General features: G+C 40.4%; 1 protein-coding gene across 2 annotated transcripts in view; it reads right to left on the bottom strand.

Annotated features, from left to right (window-relative positions):
* Positions 1-404: 404 nt before the first annotated feature.
* LOC102697598 (TUB like protein 4) overlaps positions 405-19,214 on the bottom strand; it is a 63,745-nt gene continuing 44,935 nt past the window's right edge. For both annotated transcript variants that reach the window (XM_015348506.2, XM_015348508.2), the window contains 8 exons: positions 17,389-17,613; positions 15,633-15,867; positions 12,818-12,962; positions 11,361-11,505; positions 10,148-10,241; positions 9,611-9,754; positions 5,293-8,033; positions 405-4,941 (listed from right to left, as the gene is read on the bottom strand). In XM_015348506.2, coding sequence (XP_015203992.2) covers positions 4,825-4,941; positions 5,293-8,033; positions 9,611-9,754; positions 10,148-10,241; positions 11,361-11,505; positions 12,818-12,962; positions 15,633-15,867; positions 17,389-17,613 — 3,846 coding nt within the window. In that variant the 3' untranslated portion in view covers positions 405-4,824. The remainder of the gene's footprint in view (positions 4,942-5,292; positions 8,034-9,610; positions 9,755-10,147; positions 10,242-11,360; positions 11,506-12,817; positions 12,963-15,632; positions 15,868-17,388; positions 17,614-19,214) is intronic.

Below are 19,214 nucleotides of genomic sequence, written 5' to 3'. Positions count from 1 at the left end.
CTGCGAAGACTACATTGACAGAGTTCAGTAGTTGAGAACGCAGAAAATGTCCACAGCTCAACCGTATTCACTCTGCAAAAAGAACTTACTTGTAGATTAATGGGCTTCTGGGAAAATTGACCTGGGCGTGAATGTGTGTGTGTCTGTGTCAGTCTGTGTCTGGCAATGGACTGGCATCTCTTCCAGATTGTGTCCTCCCTTGCACCTACTGTTTACTGGGATAGGCATGACTCAACAGTGACCCTGCATTGGATGAAGCAGTTAGAAAATGGATGGATATATAGTTTAAATTATCAGGACTGCCTTTTTATCGTAAGGTGAGCACTAGGAAATGAACAATTTTACTATAATCTACCATTGAATCTCATTATGTAGGAAACCAATTTCACAAAAACTGCTTTTTTTTTCAGTCTGCAAATTTTATTAAGCAACAGCTGGACAACTCACACAACTCCATTTTTTCTTCTAAGAAAAAAAATAATTAAAAATAACATCAGGGCAGTATGTTACTTCCATGTCAATACAGTACTTACAAAACCTGGCAAAAACCAGTTACAATAATTATACTTGTATCATTTAAGGTAACAGCTGTACAACCGGGGGAACAAAAAGAATGCAAAATTAAAGTAAGGAAACAAACCGGGCAGTTTAGTGTCCCAGTTTGTTAGAAATGGTGTTAAAAATTGAAAAACAGATCAAAAAGTCAGCACAAACCTTAACATTGTCGGCCCAATTTCAAACAGTGGCATCTTTCAAGTGCCTTATACAAGAAAAAAAAACATCTGGCTGAAGAAGACTACCATAATTCACCTGTCTGACTGGTTTTGGGAAACAATCCACAAACTAAACTGGATGACTTTTTAAGTCTGTTCAAAACTATGGTATGAAACAATGCATTTATAAAAATAACACAAACTCCTGCCAGTATATACTAAGGTGACTGCTTTCTTTTTGAGCAGAAGCAAACCCATGCTTTTTTTCCTCAGTTAACAAAGATCTTTTTTTTCATTTCTGACAGTGTTAGGAAAATACAAGTATAAAACTGTAAAACTATTTACACTAAGAAAAATAACTAAAAAGCCATGCCTTATCACCACGAACCTTGATTGCAGAAGTTCTGAAACCAAGTCAAACAAGAAAGTCCTCATTTTGGTTCAAGTATTTTTTGACAACCATATATATATAGTACATCAACCAAACCTGCACAAATAAGAAGCAAAATATTGTAATTTTCAATACAAACCACTGAATCAAACTCTAAATGATGGGTGAGCCTTTGTTGCTTGTTTTCAATGGTATTTAAACTATAACTGGTACTAAAGTATGCAAGATGTCATTTTTTCCATAAATATGGAATAATCTAGAACTAACGAAAGTGCTGTTTCTATTATTTTTTATAAACACTCACCTTAATAAGCAAGTATTGCCTCTAACTGGGGTTGTCATTCGTGCTGACAAGGCAAATGTGCATGTATATGTTAATATATACACGCATCTTTACAAATTAATTAAAACACAAAACTTGGAAACACTGATGAAATCTGTTGATTTCACAAATAACACCAACAGAATTTACTCTACAGACAAGTCCTGTGATACCACACAAACTACTATGCTCAATCACATTGTATTTACTAATTTCTTTCTTTTGCATTACAAGTTAGTCTTGCATAACACCCAACATCAACCCCTCACAATAAACTGGTCACATATTTCTTTGACACAGAAGAAACCCCCATCAAATCCAAAATGAATTGATTAAGTTTCAGAAATATTCTTGTATAAATAAACTGTATAGAAACAACCATAAGGATGGATAAAGTGTCTGCCCATTTTTCTTATTACCTGTCTAAAGGTACTGACAAAATGTAAATTGTGTGTGAAAAAAATTCCTTTAAAAATATTGCACAACTAAACTGTCAATGCCAGGCAATGAAAGCATAAATAAAAAGAACAGAATTAAAAACTATCCATATTCTTTTCTAGGAAAGAAAAGGTTACACTCAACCTGCAAGATCACACTGACTGATCCTTAGCCAATGTGACCTGTTATTTATTACAGCAAAGTAATTTAGCTCAGAATTACAGCAAAGTAACACAGCTCAGAGACATGTCTTACCTGAAGCAAAACCCTGAGCCCAGACAAATCAGATAAGATCATTGCTGATTCGACTAATGTCCGTCGATATTGTACGGCTCACCAATCCATCTCTGCACTGTAGGGTGAGCAAATCTGGAGAGCACTCACAAACGGCATTTTGACATCCATGAGCAAACATTGCTGGCAAAGCAGACTGTCCAAGGACAGAATCCTTCCACTGCAATACATTTACACAATGCACACCATGGCAGTAAAATAAATACAAACTCATGTGGGGGCTGTGGAAAGCCTCAGTTTTCATTGCGTTTCCAAACATGTCAACTACAAGGTAAATGATCCGAACGTGTGGGTGATTCTAATCATAAATGGAAGCAAATATTTTATAACCCCCTTCTAAAACAATATTTGTGCAGATGAGTATGTAGTTTATAGGTCTTGGAGGCACTGGAAATCTCTCCCTTATCAGGCTTTTCATTCCAATGCAATCTTTACTTCGACGTGTCATTTCCCCACAGTGTAATGAAGCCTGCAAAGAACTAAATAAAGCAATGTCTCCCGTTTTGTGAACCGGACTGAACAGTAGGAGGAAGCAGCTGACCATTCGTGAATTTATGGGCAGAGTTCAGGGTAAACACACTGTACAGTTCTTACACACATGGCTATACAACTATTTATAGCTCCCAGAGCTCTTTGTGCACATAATACAATTTCTGAAGTACAACTTTTTTTTTTAATGTAGCCAACACGATTCCTGCCTTTGGCAGGCAAAGAGGATTCTTCTCAGCTTCAATATTATACATTAGAAATAAATCTTTCCGCCCTCTTTGAATGACATAACTTAATGCAGCATTAATGACTGCATCTCAGACAATTTTAGCTAAGGTTATTGAATACAAAAGTCAGTTTGACTGATAACCCCTATTTATAAAAAGAAACCTTTGTAAACGTGAGTCTTGTCAACAAGAGTGCATTTCCATTCTTAATTTTGCCTCAAGTAGACAGACCATCTTACTACTATTCAATGTCACAGATTTTTCAGTTTGTGGAGGGAGAAAACAGGCAGCTGCATGTCTGGCACTAGATGTCTGCTCATATACGGAGCTGATCAAGCTTAACGTGCACTCTGGACTGCCAGGATAAATAATTGCAACTTACAACACTGTGCAGTTCATCCGGTTTCCTTCTACAAGTAAAGGATGAAATGCTCATGTGTGATCTAACGTGCACTTCTGAAAAGTGCCATTGCATTCTTCGGTTAAAACATTTATGTACGGTCAATTATGAAAGCATCTCTAGCCCCAAACACTGGTAATCCTTACAATGATTTACTGATATGTAACAAATGCTTACAGAATTAAAAAAAGATACGAAATGTCAAAAGTGAAACATACAAAAATACTTCCTGTACCTTGCTTACAGACCCCCTTGGTAAGAGTATGAGCACTTCACAGAAGTGACAGGAGCTGAAAACTTCACATGTGGAAACTAGTAATACTGTTAATCTCACAATTAAAACCCCCCCACCATAAGTGATGGCTCCTCCCGATCAGCATTTTAAAGGTGAATTGAAACTAACGCAATTGCACAACAAGTTATAACACAAAAGCAAAACAACATCTTAAGAACATAAGAAAGATTGTAAATGAGAGAAGGCCATTCAGGTCAATGTTAAATGTTAGGACAAATACTTTAGCCTCCTGATTCCCAAATGAAATACACTTTTGAAAATCTGTGTAAACAAGGTACTAAGACAGAGTAATGCTACATAAATATAAAGATCAATAATAACAATAAGAATATTAATATTTAAACAATATATACATTTAAATAGTTCGCATAAATTGTACTACAAGAACTTTAATGCACAGAACTATTGGGAGTCAATGAGTAATTTGTTAAAAGTTCCTCCTATCTAAATGCAAAAATTGACTTTAAAAATGCTAACTGCAGGCTATCACATATGTTTAACACTTTGCATCTTTCTTTTCAAGTACTTCTATGAACATCCAAACTAAAAACGTTAATGAATGAAATCCACTTTCATGTTCAAATTCAGAAAGTAAAAATCCTACAAACTGTTCAGTAGCCTTCCTCAATACTTAGCACTAAATTAGGCACTAACAAATTCAAATATTAATAGTGGAGCCAAAATACTTAAAGACTTAATATGACCTTTTTGTTCAAAATGCATAAGATTTATAATAAAGCCAAAAATCTATTCATTTCTTCTAAATACTTCAGATTTCTCTTTAGCTTCTTACAGATATTAATTTCAGTGCTCGGTAGTACCTGTAAGCTCTAGCGGATTAGCTATTACTTTTCCAGATATAGTTTTCAAGTATTTCTGTTGTGTTTAAAAACTGGACTGAAAAAAACCCACGTAACAATTTAAATAGGAAACAAAAACATGGATATAAGGCAGTCTGTAAAGAGGACAGTCTGTTTCTACTAGCTTTAGGAAGCTAGAGCAGTATATTAATTGCAGACCAACCACAGTAAGCTAAGCCCACATCCCCAGAGATGACACCTGGGTTGTTACCACCTTTCTGTGAGCCCTGGACTTGAAATACAGCTTTTGAACATGCCAGCAAATGGCATGGAAATCCTGCCGTCTTGGCTCATTCTGTTATAATGCACAATGAACTTGAACTGTTTCTGTTTGGCTCTTATCAGGACCTCAGAAGAGTGGCAGCGTTGCCTTGGCCGCTGGGTGCCAAGACTCTTCACTTGAGGCGCTGGGTGACGTTGGCCAGGGCCACAGCGAAGGCCTGCACTGCAGAGAACGGGTACTGAAAGTCCAGGATGTAAGCGTTGCCATCAATCCTACCAAACTGCATCACCTGGAAAAACAAAACAGTGACCAACAGTCACCTTCTTCATGAACACCTCTTCTCACTGCCACACGCGGCACAACGTTTAGAGAGAACTAGGCTGTTCCCTCCACTGAAGGATAACCAAAGCAATTCAGATAACACACTGGTTTCTGTAATGTCATGTTGCAGCAATCCATAAATTAAAAAAAAAAGAAATGAGGATAATTTGAGTAATATATGTATGCACGATTTACAAAAGCATTTATTACTAGCCTTTTCATGCTTTAAAAAAGAGGCAGACATATATGTTAAACAGATCAGTTCTTTTCATTTCCAGCTTTCTAAAACAAATGAAAAGGTTTAAAGACAGACCCATACCTGTCTTCCTTCCAGTTCAATCTGAAAGTTCTTTGCAGACTCCTGTGTGACTCGTCCTCCAAAGTCCAACTGATAGACCTGAGTAGCCTCGTTCCATAGAGGCTGCTTATTGGCCATAATATAGACAAAGTCCTCGCTGCCCAGACCACGGTCCTCCTTCTCATTGGCCTTGCGGCATTTGAACTCGTCAAGCTCGCTTGCAGTGCGAAGGTTTCGTTTGCTCTTCCAGCCCTTCTTGCTGCTCTGGCTCTGGTTCATGAGCTCATCCCCACTGATGAAAAGCTCTGGCTCGCTTTCTGAACTGTCTTGGAACTCATTGGTCTTGTTCAGCTTCTTAGCTTTGAGTTGCTCCTTCTGGCTCTTGGGCTTCTTCTTTTCTCGGCCAAGCCGAGGGCTGGAGATCAGAGAATTAAAGTCGCCGAGAGCCCTGCCTTCCTTCTTCACCTTGCCCTCTGTGATAGCTGGAACGTTGGCCTCCTCTGCCCGACTGTCTAACCTCTTGCGGCTCTTTTTGCTAAACTTGTCAGCACGCTGGGGAATGGGGCTTTCGTTCACTTCCTGGAAGGTTTCCCCTGCCTCGTCCATGGCCTCAGGGGAGGTCATGTGATTCTGAAGGTCAGCAGGAGGAGGGGGAGGAGAAAGAACTGGTTTCTCCACAACCAGGTGGGCTTTGGTGGGCAGGGTCCCTGAGGGGTTCTGCATAGGTGGACAAGGGCTGTAAGTGTTCCAAGGATGCAAGCCTATGGGGGGCAGCTGAAGGCCAGCACAGGAGCTAGTGCCTGGGTACATGGGTGGCAGTGGACAGCAGGCCAAGTTGGCCAGGTTAGCTGGATAACCAGGTGGAAGGACCATAGCAGACTCTTGCTGTGGGAAGGGGACAGGTGCCACAACTTCTTTAGGTGAACAGGGCTGTGGAGGAGGCGGCATGGCCTGAAGCTGGGGTCCACTGTAACCAGCTCCTGGAGGAAAGGGTAAGGCAATCTGGTAACCCGCCTGGAAAGTGGCATTTGGGCTGGTGGGAGATTTAGATGAGAGGACAAATGGCAGCCGAGACACATCTAAGTGCTGGGCTGGGTTAAGGATAAGAGGAGGAGGCTTGTGAGTCCCAGGAGGGGCTCCCAGTGGAGTCCGTTCCTGAGGGACCCAGATCTCTTCAGTGGCTGCAGGATCCCACTGATAGGGAGGCGGCCGCTTTACAGCCAGACCCACCTCACCAAGAGTCAGGTGCCGGAGAGATTTTTCCAGCTGGCACTGCTGGTTAAGGGCCTCATCCTCAGTGAAGGCAGAATTGATGTACTCTGTCCTGTCCCTGCAGTTGTCCGGAGGACTCAGCAAGTTGTAGGACGACTGGGAAGCCAGAGGTGAGGTGCTATTGGAGTGGACAATGACCGTGCTGTGTTGAGCAGCGCTGCCTGCTGCAAAATCTTGACGGACAATGCTCCCGCCCGTAATGCCATTGCTGTTACTGCTGCCGCTGCCCCCAGCGCCTGTAGTTCCAGCAGTGCTGTTGCTGTTATTACTGCACTGGCTGCAGGTGTACAGCGCGGTCGACACTCTCTGTTGGTAAGATGCAGCTAATGCGCTGTTAACTTTCGACTTGGTTGGGAGAGTCCTGTGGGAATCCATCATCTGGGAGACCTTGAGGACCGCCTCCCTGCTGTTGCGCCGCAGAGTGGCGTGAATGAGGCTGCTGTCTATGCGTTGGCCAGGATTCCTCCCCAAACTTGTCTGGTTGGCAGGGTCAGGGTAAGGGGGTGGGTCACCGCTAGGTATGGAGTAACGTGGAACCGTGAGCCGGTTGAGCGTGGCTGACGCACAGGGAAGCTGTACCTTTTTGCTCTCGGAGGAAGTGACTCTTAGGGTGGCAGAGCTGCCTGGGCCTTGCAGAGCATACATGTTCTGGTTGCAGACAATCCGGGTGCGCGGTCGACAGACCTCCTCGACGTTTCCACTACTGTCGAAGGTAGTAATTCGCTCATAGCCCAGTGGGGTCTGGTACTGAGGGGCTGGAGGGTAAAGCGAGAACTCGTTCTTCTTCAGGCAGAGGTCCACAGGGGGAGCAGCGGGGTTGTTGCTGTTGGCTGCAGAGGCTGCTGCCGCCGCCGCCGCCGCCGCCACTGCTGCGGCGGCCGCCGCCACTGTTCCTGGATATGGTGGAGGGGGGTTCATCTTACTGATCTGGATCTCCAGCGGGGCACTGAAGACCACCGCATCCCCATCCGCAAGCTGAGGGATTGACCGCAGCGGCTTGCCCTTCTGCAGGTGCTCGTGATCTCGGCTGATCTCTGACCCGTGTTCGCTCACTGTAGGGGGCAGCTGGTGCACTGGAATCTGGGGCGGATTGGAAGGTATGGGAGGCTGTGGCATCTGCATCTGTGGTGGCTGCTGCTGCTGATGATGGGAGGGAGGGGGTCCAACAAGGAGGCGTCCCATTTCCAACCCTCCAAAGATCACCTGGCCTGGATTAGTATACCTGCTGGACACTGGATACTGGCTAGTCATCATGCTTTCTTGGCCGTGATCTGAGACTCCCGCAACCGCCGCTGCCGCCGCTACATTTACTGCTGCTGCGGTGGGATTGGTCAGGACGTCAAGCTGCACGTTCTGATTGGCCAGCAAGGACTGAACCAGTCCAATGCTCTGAGTTGGGGACATGGCCTGAGCAGAGCTGTGAATTGGAGCAATGGGAATGTTGACCGTGCAAGGGGGGTTGTCATCGGGCACACCAGAAGGTCCAGTTACTGCAAAAGACAAGCAAAATAACAGGTTTTCAGAACACATTGTTTGATTTCACATAGGTCCTGGACAGATGCATCTGCATTCACACTGATGTAGGATGACAAGATGGACATGTTTGACTGCTACAAAATGTATGGGATGATGATACAACACAGGAATGCAAAATTCATGTCAATGAGCAGTTATGGCAGAATTAATTAACTGAAGAATACAGAATGTGCAAGAAAATGTGATTCAATATTAATAGCAAGCAGGGCTCCAAAGGAACTTTTCAGTTATAAATATCTCTACCCCAACACTACAGTTCAGTAACAAATGCAAACCTACACTGTGCCATCTGCTCAGTGCAGCAAGGATTCTCCTGGCACTGAGAGCAGGATGTTCTTTCAAATGTCTCTATCAGAAACTAAAAATATGTCTCTGCTTTTTTAGTGGGAGTGAATTATGATGTTACCACTTTTTAGTTTTTTAGCATTCAAGTTTAGACTGCTTTTTAATTTTATTGCTCTCAGCTCCCAATTTACAATACCACAGAGCTTTTGATATTTATTTAAATTTATTCAACAACACTTTTATTCTTATTAATACTTATTAAAAAATCGATTTAGCTGCAATTTCGAACCTCCCAACTGCATAAAATTGTTTTGTATTTCTCGAATACTATGATAATGGTGAAGCTAAGTGTATAACTGATAGACATTCATGATGGCTTAACATGATATATTGGAGGTGTGTACATGCGTTATGATATTTACACGTACAACGCTACATAATTGCCTTCTAATTAACCATGAACTCACTCTGTCACACGTTGCTAACGGTTTGCATATATATTCAGTCATTTTTTCACTCATAAGGTGTCTATAAAATGCATACCACAGACTGCAGCAAGACAAAATAAAGGGAAAATATTTATTTTGTACTGACGCAAGGTAATATACAAATACAACATCTACAGTAAAAACAAGCTGCAAATGTTGCACAGAAGTACCAGGTCTTCATCGGCTCATTACCACAATACAAAAGACTGAAAAGAAAAACTGTTGATTCTCTAAAGATGCTAACAGCAACGGATCCCGAGCATCAAGATTAGGGAACCGACACTTTGGCACATGAACAATGCTGTATCTGCCACTTATTATGCCACATATTTTTTTTCAACTATTTTTTTAATCATTTGTTTTCAGTTGGTTTCAAGAAACAGCTGGATGAAGCCCTGGTATCAATGATGTCTAGAAGAGCCAAATAGCTTCGTCTCACTTGTAATGATTCTTCCATTCTGCATCTGATTTCAAGTTATAAACAGTTCAGTGCCGCACCGATAGGCTTTTTCATGAAGTTACTGATCAAACATGCATTTCCGCCATGGTCTTAGAGTTTAACTTTAAAAGCAGCTAAAGCATGTATCATTTTATCAATAATGATGGTATAGTGTTTATATCTTGGGCCTACTGCACATTGGCTCCTTGTTATTTGAAATAATATATAAATAGCACCTACCTTCAGTTATTTGTTAAATAATATTCAAATGTTTTTTTCATGCATTCTAATTGATAATTATTAGTGTATTTTTGTGTACCTGGCAGATCATCTTCATCTTCACTGAACACATTGGGGTTGAATACAGGAAGGTTGATGTAGTCCATGGAAACTTTAACCACTTCTGGCAGGAAAACGGTCATCTGTCTGGGCTGGAGATGCAGCAAACTTGTCTTGTAAACAACTGGAAAGGTAATAAAAAAAATGTGTTGCTTTCACAGTATGCAAACATTTTACCCTCATGAAGATCCGCAATAAAAAAGTGACTGAAAGTAAAGTCAAGCAAGCAAACTGTTCTGAAGATCAGTAAGTAAAAGGCATACTTCTTCTGTTATACATTATTCCCTATGTAATGTATTCGCACACCTAAGACTATCACTATCTTGCCTCCTTGATATCCCTTACCTAGCCTGAAATTTAGAATTTTAAAAAATGTTTTCTGGACCTGTGACGGTTGCCTTCTACAATATTTTATTTTTCCTCACATTCTACAGAAGGGTTAATTTTTATAATTAAGTTGTTTTACAAAGTACCAAAAGAAGAGCAAAGCACTGTAAGAGCTGAAATGAAATTTTACCTGACCCAAGACTAGTTGGCAAAAAGGACGTGAGTCCTACGATTTTAAACTTCGTTCCCCAAATGTTCGAAGTGACCTGAGCAAGATAATTATGCTGTAAAAGCAAAGGGAAAAATCAGACTTGGAAGCAAATCATACTAAAAAAAATGCTTAGCAAACTGAAATTGTGTTTTTAATTGAAATTGAACTTTATTTATATAAATATATGAATTTTTAGATGCATATTAAGTCAAAAGATCAATATGAACTTGAATATAGGGTTCCACTCTATATTTAAAGCAGTTTCACACCTTCTGTTTAACAATTACAATGTTAATAACAATTCACAACTGGTAATGATAAATTAAAAATGTTCTTTTACAGGATTGTGTAAAATTATAAAAAAAGTGAAAGCATCAACAATTAATATAGTGGAGCATACCGAACCTAAATGAAACCTGCATAAAGGAATTATTAGTTCACAATTATGACACAGGTTCAGTCTGGAACACAGTTGTATAGAAAAAAAAAACATTCAACCTAAATACTTTTTACATATTTTTTAAAATAACCTCTAAGAGCTGAAGATATTATAACATTATTAAATGTTATTTTAACAATATTAAAAAAGAAGCATCTGAAGCAATAATGGTGCTAGCCCGGGAGCAGGCTGAGCCCTGAGGTCACAGGTTCGAGTGTGGATTGTGTTAATAGCCGACTGTGACTGTGATTCCCAAACAACTGGCTGAGTGCAGGCAATGGTGGGGTGGGATCAGCTGACCATGGCTCTCTGTGCTCTTAGTGATACAGAGTCCCCTGTGGCCTCCCAGGCACTGTAGGTGAGAGACGCATGTATTCTGCAGTCAGTGCTGGACCTGTGGGTCGAGGCTGCTCTGCTTTTGATGTGTCAAAAGACAGGCAGCTCTGAGGATGGCTGGATGGAGGAATCTGCCTGCAGCCCCTTATTCTCCCGTGTGCGTTCACAAGGTTTGTTGCTGACAGCTGAGATGTGAAAAACACACAGTTCTCTTTTCCAAAGATATCGTGGGTCTAACAAAAATAAGGGGCAATTCTACATTCCAAAAATGCCAAGAGCATTTAAAAATTAATCTCGAAATGGACTAGAAGAACTCATCACAAAGTAGGAATCTGAAGCTTCAGTAGTACTTGTGCTTTTTAAATGAAAACGCATAGAGAACAACCAATCATTTGGTCATACAAAATGACACAATACCTGAGTGATGTCTTCTAAAGGAAACTCTCTACGAGCCAGGCTGGGAGATCCAACAGAAGGTTTTCTGATTGGTAACCGTGGTGACCGGGATATCTCCTGTGCAGCCCGGGATAGTTTAGGAGATTTTCTAGCTTCAATATTAATCCTGTTGGTACAAAGCAAAGCTGAAGGCATTCTTCCAAGCAATAAACAATATTCAGTTTGTGTTTCCAAAGCATACTTGGGCACGTACTGAGTGTGCTACAATATTTACAGCTGGAAGACCAATAAACATTCAATTTAAGCAGGATCAGGATCTCCAAATTTCAGAATTGTCTATAATATATCTGAGAATACCTCATTTGAATGTAAGGCAAAGAACCACCCAAAATTGTTGTTATAATAATACTGTGCTAATATTTTAAGTTCACTTTTTAGGTAGAATATTGTTAGGAAATACAATAAATGAAAAAGAAATTCTGCACGCAGTGACTGGCTGAATGAGCTGCGTTTCTGTTGCTTTCTGCTCCCCGTTTTTGTTCACCAAAATGTCTTAACACCCAGCAGATCTACCCATGGGTAAGAGCAGTAAGAGGAAAAACAAAACAGTCTATATTGAGAAGAACTTTCAAAAACCAGAAAACTCAGCAGCAAATATGAGGTTAGCACTAAGACATCAAGAACTGACAGAAACACAGCTTTAAATTTTGTGCAGATGGTGACATGCAATATTGAAGTGTATTTATGTTATTCATATTATTTAATATGTATAATTGACATCTGAATACATGAGATGAATACATCTCTGGTATTTTATTGTCCCTAAGAAATCCAGACTTGAAAACCTGTTTATGTCAAGGTATCAGTTTTAGTTTTGTCTGCTTTTATTATGTTCTTGCTCTACTGTTTCTTGGTTTCATCACAGCTGATGAAATAAGCTGAATCTTTTTTTAGCCCAAGATTTCCTTACTGGAGGACGATTCAATCATTACACAACTCTTGTTCAATAAACTCAAGTCACTGTGTGAGGAAACTAGCTAAACTTATCAAACAAATGCATAACACAGGAAGAAAGATAACATTAAGAGGGACACCGCACCCCAAATATACAACAGATATACAAAATGAATAACTGAGGCATTTCTCTGTATTGTTCTCTGTGGGAAAGGAAGACAAACTTAACTGTTAATTTTTAAAGACAACACTCTCGCACAAGAGAGATTTTTTGGAAAAAAATATTAGTTGCGATGAGTCTAAAATAGGCAATTTTACAGTACCCACTCCATCTTATAATCTCTTTATCCAAAACAGGGTTTGGGGGGAGATGGAGCCCATACCGGTAAGGCAAATATATAGACCCCATATAAAGACCCCAGACACTGATCCCAGGGCCCCAGTACTGAAAGACAGCACTGCTAACCAGAGTGCCACCATGCCACCCACTCCAGTTCTTCATTCTGATGAACAGAATCGCATACCTTGGGAGTTTAGGTGATTTGCTGCCTCTCGAGATCTTTGGAGATTTCTTTCCCACCCAGTCATCACTCAGCTCAATGTCGCTCGAGTCAGAGCAGTTACAGCTGTCGATCACAGAGGAAATCAAGCTGTTTCCATAAACCTCATCTGAAAAGAAGCAGAGCGAAAATGTGGAGTGAACGTGGAGAATCCTGCAAGCTCAAGAAACATACAATCAGCATACACAGAAGGAACCCTAACATCATAACTGCAAGAACTTCACAAAGTTATTATAAGGGAAATTTTCAACCGTATTTTATTTTTTACTTGTGCTGAGTTTGCTGGGATTTCTCCCGTGAAAGCACAGGGTTTGCACTTTCAGGTTTTGATTATATACTGGATTTTAAAAATGTTTACATTTGAAATGCAACAAAATGTGACATTGCTGGAAGGGACTGAACCTATTTGCAAGACATTGTACAAACTGAGCATTGAGAGCAATACTACTTTCCAACTGAAATACATTTCCAAAGGTCAATGGAAGAAAAACCTCTTAGCAGGAACACTGTCATTTTATTGAACATACATATATAAATTCATTATGCTGAGTAGCACTTGACATCAACCAAGTTGATTAACAGGGGCTGTACTGTGAAAGGCAAAGGGCAACAAATAACTTGATAAATGCAAGACCATACAAGCTAATTACTGCAATTTCTGTTTGATTAAAACACTTTTTTACCACTAAAATAACTACGCCAGATCGCTGCGACTTGAAAGCAGTGTCAATAGTTAAAAGAAAATAACAGCTTTCAACCGCTGCCTTGCAAAGGGTTGCGGACTGCTACTGAGACCATTATGAGAAGAATGTGAGATTAGTAACTACCAGGCATTTCCAGCTACTGTGTTAGTATTCAATAATGTGGATTCATTAAACATCATGTATCTCTATATTGTTGACTATTGTTCCTCATGGCTGAATTCTTAGATGCTTTTCCATTTTGTCAGATTTCTGAAACTGATGAAAATGTTTCTGCTAACACTTCTGTTGGAAGAAACATCCGAGCCCACAATTTATCTGTGGTATACAGTTTCAACAGGTCAAATAAGTAGAATACAATAGTTCCAAGATGTTTTTTCAGGGTGAATGCTCAATGCAATTTGCCTTATAAAGGTATTTAAAATGAATCAAGGTATGTTCTTAATATTCTATACACTGTGCCTAAATTTGTGAACAATAATGCTCTGAGAGAAGTATTCCGCTGTAACAATTACATTTTAATGTTGTGCACACTACATTATTTAACAGAAACTACTTTTAACCTAATAAATTAATGATCATAAGTACTATGGATCACATATTAGTTAAAACATGTTACTGTTTTTACAATAACTGTATTCTTCACATTTAAGCTTGTGTTATGTAACTCTTTCCTCCCACTGGATTGTGGATAACCTGGTTTGAATCACAAAGAAGCTGAGCACTGGGGAACAGTAATAAAAACAGCAGCATGGATATGGACTTCACAATATCCAGTCAGTCCAATGATTGAAACAAAAAATATTGGACTATTCAAGTACAAAACCAGACTGAGCTTTCCACATTATGACAAAAACAAAAGGTAACCACATATTGTACAGCTATCAGATGTAGGTCATGTTCCTCACACAGGTACAGTACCTCCACCCTCTTCCAGTAAAGACCCATGCTATGGAATTACAAATGATGCATATATTCTCAGTAATTTTACTCACGACTTGAATACACACACTTTATGTTTTTAGGGGTGAAAAAGCTAAATGTCATCAAAACTGTGACGACAAATCAAGAGCCCCTGAGAAAATACTTGATAGAGGCACCTTTGGCAGCAATTACAGCTGCAAAAACTTCTGCAGGCCTTCTCACACACAGCTATTCCTGAGGGAGAGAGGGAGACTTGACTAGTCTACTGTAAAAAACAGAGGTAAAGGGAACAAACAGAAGTGGAAATGGATTTTCATTGACATTTCCACAAAAACACCAAGGTCTTTTACACCTCAATGCTGCTAGTTAGACATCTGACATTTTGCACTTTTTAAAGGTCCTGTATGTCATTTAAGATGAAGAAGTTACTACTGGAACAGAGAGGCTGAACATAAAGGCATAAATGTGCTAGACTGATGACAATAAAATCAGCCTCACTCACAGACAGGAAGCACATGTGCAAATGGCAAACAATTACTGCCCCGAGGTGCTGTTTTATACCCCCAAAAAATAACTTTTTCCATAACATATGCACACTTAGACAAAGACCAACAAGCTATTAGCCCACAACTCATATACCGAATTTGTATTCAGAAACTGGATTACAAAGAAGTAGGCTGGGGGCTGAGGATGGCAGGATATTAACAAAAAATATCACTAATTCGCTCATCATCAGCCCACTCAAGCAATTCCAGCAATACATTACTCATTATATCATGACATAAAACATATCTTGGATATTCTCCCCCTCATTTGTTCTAGATAAGCAAAACTTTTTAAACCCCCAAAGACAGCTTCTAGGAAAATAATCAAGTATGGCTTTTGGCGTTTTCATTTTAATGTAATTCGATAATGAATCACCCCTGTTATTTTCCATACATCATATTCTCAAACAAATATTTTACTCATCCAGAGCTCCTTAAAACTTCTCATGAACAGTCAAGTGGAAGCAAAGAACACCTCTGTTTGAAGTACAATGGTTTACATACCATTTAGCTCCAGAAAAAGAACTGTAACAGAAATGTAATTTACTCCTGCTAAAAAAAAAGAAAGCCGATTTATTCAGCTGCAAGGGAACTGCAGTATTGTATTACCTGCTTTGCCATCAGTTTTGGGATCCATGATGACAAACTCAGGCCGCAGCTTGCTGATGCGCCGTCCTTTCAGGATGGGTACTAGACCGCCGAGATACTCCAAGTACAGGGTGTAGCAGGGCCCACCGACTTCAGGATTGTCTTCAGTGCGCTTCATGGTGCAGTGGAGCCTCTCATTGCCAGGGGTTGGGTAGCTCACAAAATGGCGCATATTGTTGGGATCAGGGATGGGAGGCTGGAAAACACGAGAGAAAATGAGAGACCTTGTGGCCCGGTGTGGAACACTCAGCACAAAGAAATGTGATACAAGAAGACATGTATGCCAGTGACCATATCATCCTGCAACTCACAACTGGCAACCCACTGAAGCTCAGCAGGTGTGAGCCTGGCCAGTACCTGGATGGGAGACCTCCTGGGAAAAACTAAGGTTGCTGCTGGAAGAGGTGTTAGTGGGGCCAGCAGGGGGCACTCACCCTGTGGTCTGTGTGGGTCCTAATGCCCAGTGACGGGGACACTGTACTGTAAAAAGGCGCTGTCCTTTTCATGTCCAGAGACATGAAACTGAGGTCCTGACTCTCTGTGGTCACTAAAAATCCCAGAGCATTTCTCAAAAAGAGTAGGGGTGTAACCCCGGCGTCCTGGCCAAATTTTCCATTGGGCCTTACCAATCATGGCCTCCTAATAATCTCCATCTATGAATTGGCTTCATTACTCTGTTCTCCTCTCCATTGATAGCTGGTGTGTGGTGAGCGTTCTGGCGCACTATGGCTGCCGTCGCATCATCCAGGTGGATGCTGCACATTGGTGGTACCTTTTACCTGTAAAGCGCTTTGAGTGGAGTGTCCAGAAAAGCGCTATATAAGTGTAGGTAATTATTATTAATTAAGACAGGCTAGGCATACAATGCAATGTATGCAGGAGTAAATTCACACACTCCTTTTCAAAGGACAGATGCTTTCCTATGTGTGATTCTCACTTTGTTACAGACTGTGGGTTGGATGACGTGCTTTTTCTCTTTGACTAACAATACTGGAGTGCAGATGCATGTTAATCAGACTAACATTTCCTTCTGTTCTATTCAGCTTGTCAGTAGACACTTTCCTGGCCAATGCTAGTTGCCAATATAGTGAACTATACTGGACGATGGCCATTTCATTGGTATGTTGCAGTGGAGCACATTATAGTAGTGCAACAAAGCCAAAATTCAGATAAAAAAATTAAAACATAACTTTTTGCACTTGAAAACCTTAAAAAACATGAATAGAGAAGCCTTAAACTGTCAGTAACTTCCTCAATATAAACGTATTTTTGATGGTTGTCAAACGCACAAAAACAAGTACTTGGCATTAGAGCTTGTGGAAACATTGAATCCCCAATGAATAAACTGCCTTCTGTAATTATACATTTCTAAGTAAATTTTCCCCAAATAAAAACAGACTATAGTATTCTTTCAATCTCACATATCACATTTCCATTGATCAAAGCATTGCCTCTGTTGATTCCAGCATACCCCGTCTTACTTTTCCCTATTTATCTGGCTTGGAAACACCCCCCCCCACCCCCAGCCAAATCTATCTTTGCACAATGAGAGATACACAAGAACTAGAAACCTCTGATCACAGCACACAAAGACAGCACTCCTGAGAGCCAGTTATTTTTTTTAACCACTAACATTCACTTCGACCATGAAAAGCTGGATATCCCCCCTTGCACCACAGCATAGAAGAGGCCTGCAGCCGCAGAACCAAGCTGCTACCTTGATGGTTGGTATGAAGGCCGTGGTGAGGTAAGAGCAGAGGCGGGATGGCATAGTCAGCTTGCTGATGTCCTTCTCTTCCCGCAGCGCACTGGCAACGGCCTGCTGGCACATGAGCTGCAGGCTGGCGACCCGGTGCTCCACCCTGACCACGTATAGGGCCGGCCCGCAAGCCAGAAAGAGCCGCGAGTCCCGGTGCCCCCAGCATATAGTAGTGATCGGCCGCTGCAAAGAAATGACAAAGACGGCCGACGTTTATTCTCTGGCAAAATCGCCAACTTTTAAACTAAAAATCTAAAAGTCGACAATGTTTCCGACGCACATTCACTGCCATACTGATTTTTTTTCATTATCGAAGCTTGCTCAGGCAGGCCGTCAAGTCAGATTGTCAAGTGAAGTACAGATTCTGTTACAAGATGTATTTTTACAAAAATTGGTGAAAACTGCTATTTTAGGAATTAGTGCAACTGTGTGTATTAATTAACCTCCTGTTTCTTAAATTACGTCACCACAACACCTCTATCGTAGTCCCAATTTCTTCTTATTTAAACCTAGTAACAAAATAAATGCACTGACACTATAGAAACTTTTTACAAATTTCAAATTAAACACAAAATCGTGAACTTTGTGAAAGTACTGTAAGTCACCATGCTGCTGCAAACTCACATTCAAATTCCCACAAATTGCCATGTGATGTCACCCGTTCCTGCTCACTAGTCACTGTAATGCCTAATGTGATGGACAAGCGAATAAGTACAGGTTGTGCAGCAGATTTCACTGCAGAAATGTTCCAAGGTGACCTGCTTGCAGAGTTAACAAGTGAGTAGTATTTGTTGGCAGAACAGTCTTGAACTCGAGAGCAATATTTCTATTGGATCGAAAAAGGTGTATTCACAAGCCTGCTTGTTTACAATGTAATAAAACTGGATCACGTCACCGTCAGCGTTGCGTGTACCTGGAACTTTTGTCATGTAAATTGGAGGTTTACAAGTTGCTGTGTTCATTTTACTTTTATTGTGGTTTGAAATGCACTCATCAATGTTGATTCTTTCTACACCTGAAGTCTAAAAATAGCGTTGCAGTCCCCCTTTAATACAATCTTCTAGAATGAACAAAAGTTCGATAAACATTATCCAATATACCTCAAAGAATTATGAAAGATGAATTGGTACAGCTTAAGAAAACACTTAAATGTTATATATATATATCCATGTATTCATATAAATCAGTACAGAATAACAGTAATTATGTTGTGATTGTTAATGAATCCATAAGTATAGGAGCATTCTACACAACCGCACACAAAAAAAAAACTCACCCCTGTGTTTGGAAAATACGCAGTTGAACAGACTGGTCATTAACACTGTAAATTAACTCAAAATAAAACACTGTTCATTAGTGTTGCACTGTAGTAAACATGAAATAGATCAAGTGACAAATACCAGGAGTTTTTTTTAGTGTACAGATGAAAATATTCTGAATATAAGCTCCAGTACTATGACTCCAGTAATACATGTAATTGTTCACAAAAATTAAGACTCCCTGGTCATCTTGATATTGAAAGATCCAATGATTGATGTCAGTCTGTTAAGAGAATTGGGAACTAAAGTAATATCTGAGGTGGAAAGCTCACACAACTTACACTGTCACAACTGTGCATAGAGAGCTTTATGACGTTCATATGTAGGTGACACAGTAACATGACTGTGAGCTCTTGCCTCACAACCTTTGTGTCCTGGTCTGGTTCTGGAATTCTGGACTGGAGCGCTTCTTGTGAAGGGTTTTCCTGGGCTTTCATTGAGTGTGCTGGTTTCCTTACAATTTTC

The sequence above is a fragment of the Lepisosteus oculatus genome, chromosome 2, assembly GCF_040954835.1.
Source record: "Lepisosteus oculatus isolate fLepOcu1 chromosome 2, fLepOcu1.hap2, whole genome shotgun sequence".
NCBI classification, from domain to species: domain Eukaryota; kingdom Metazoa; phylum Chordata; class Actinopteri; order Semionotiformes; family Lepisosteidae; genus Lepisosteus; species Lepisosteus oculatus.
The sequence above is the reverse complement of the archived record's forward strand: the minus strand, read 5'-3'. Positions and strand labels throughout refer to the sequence as shown.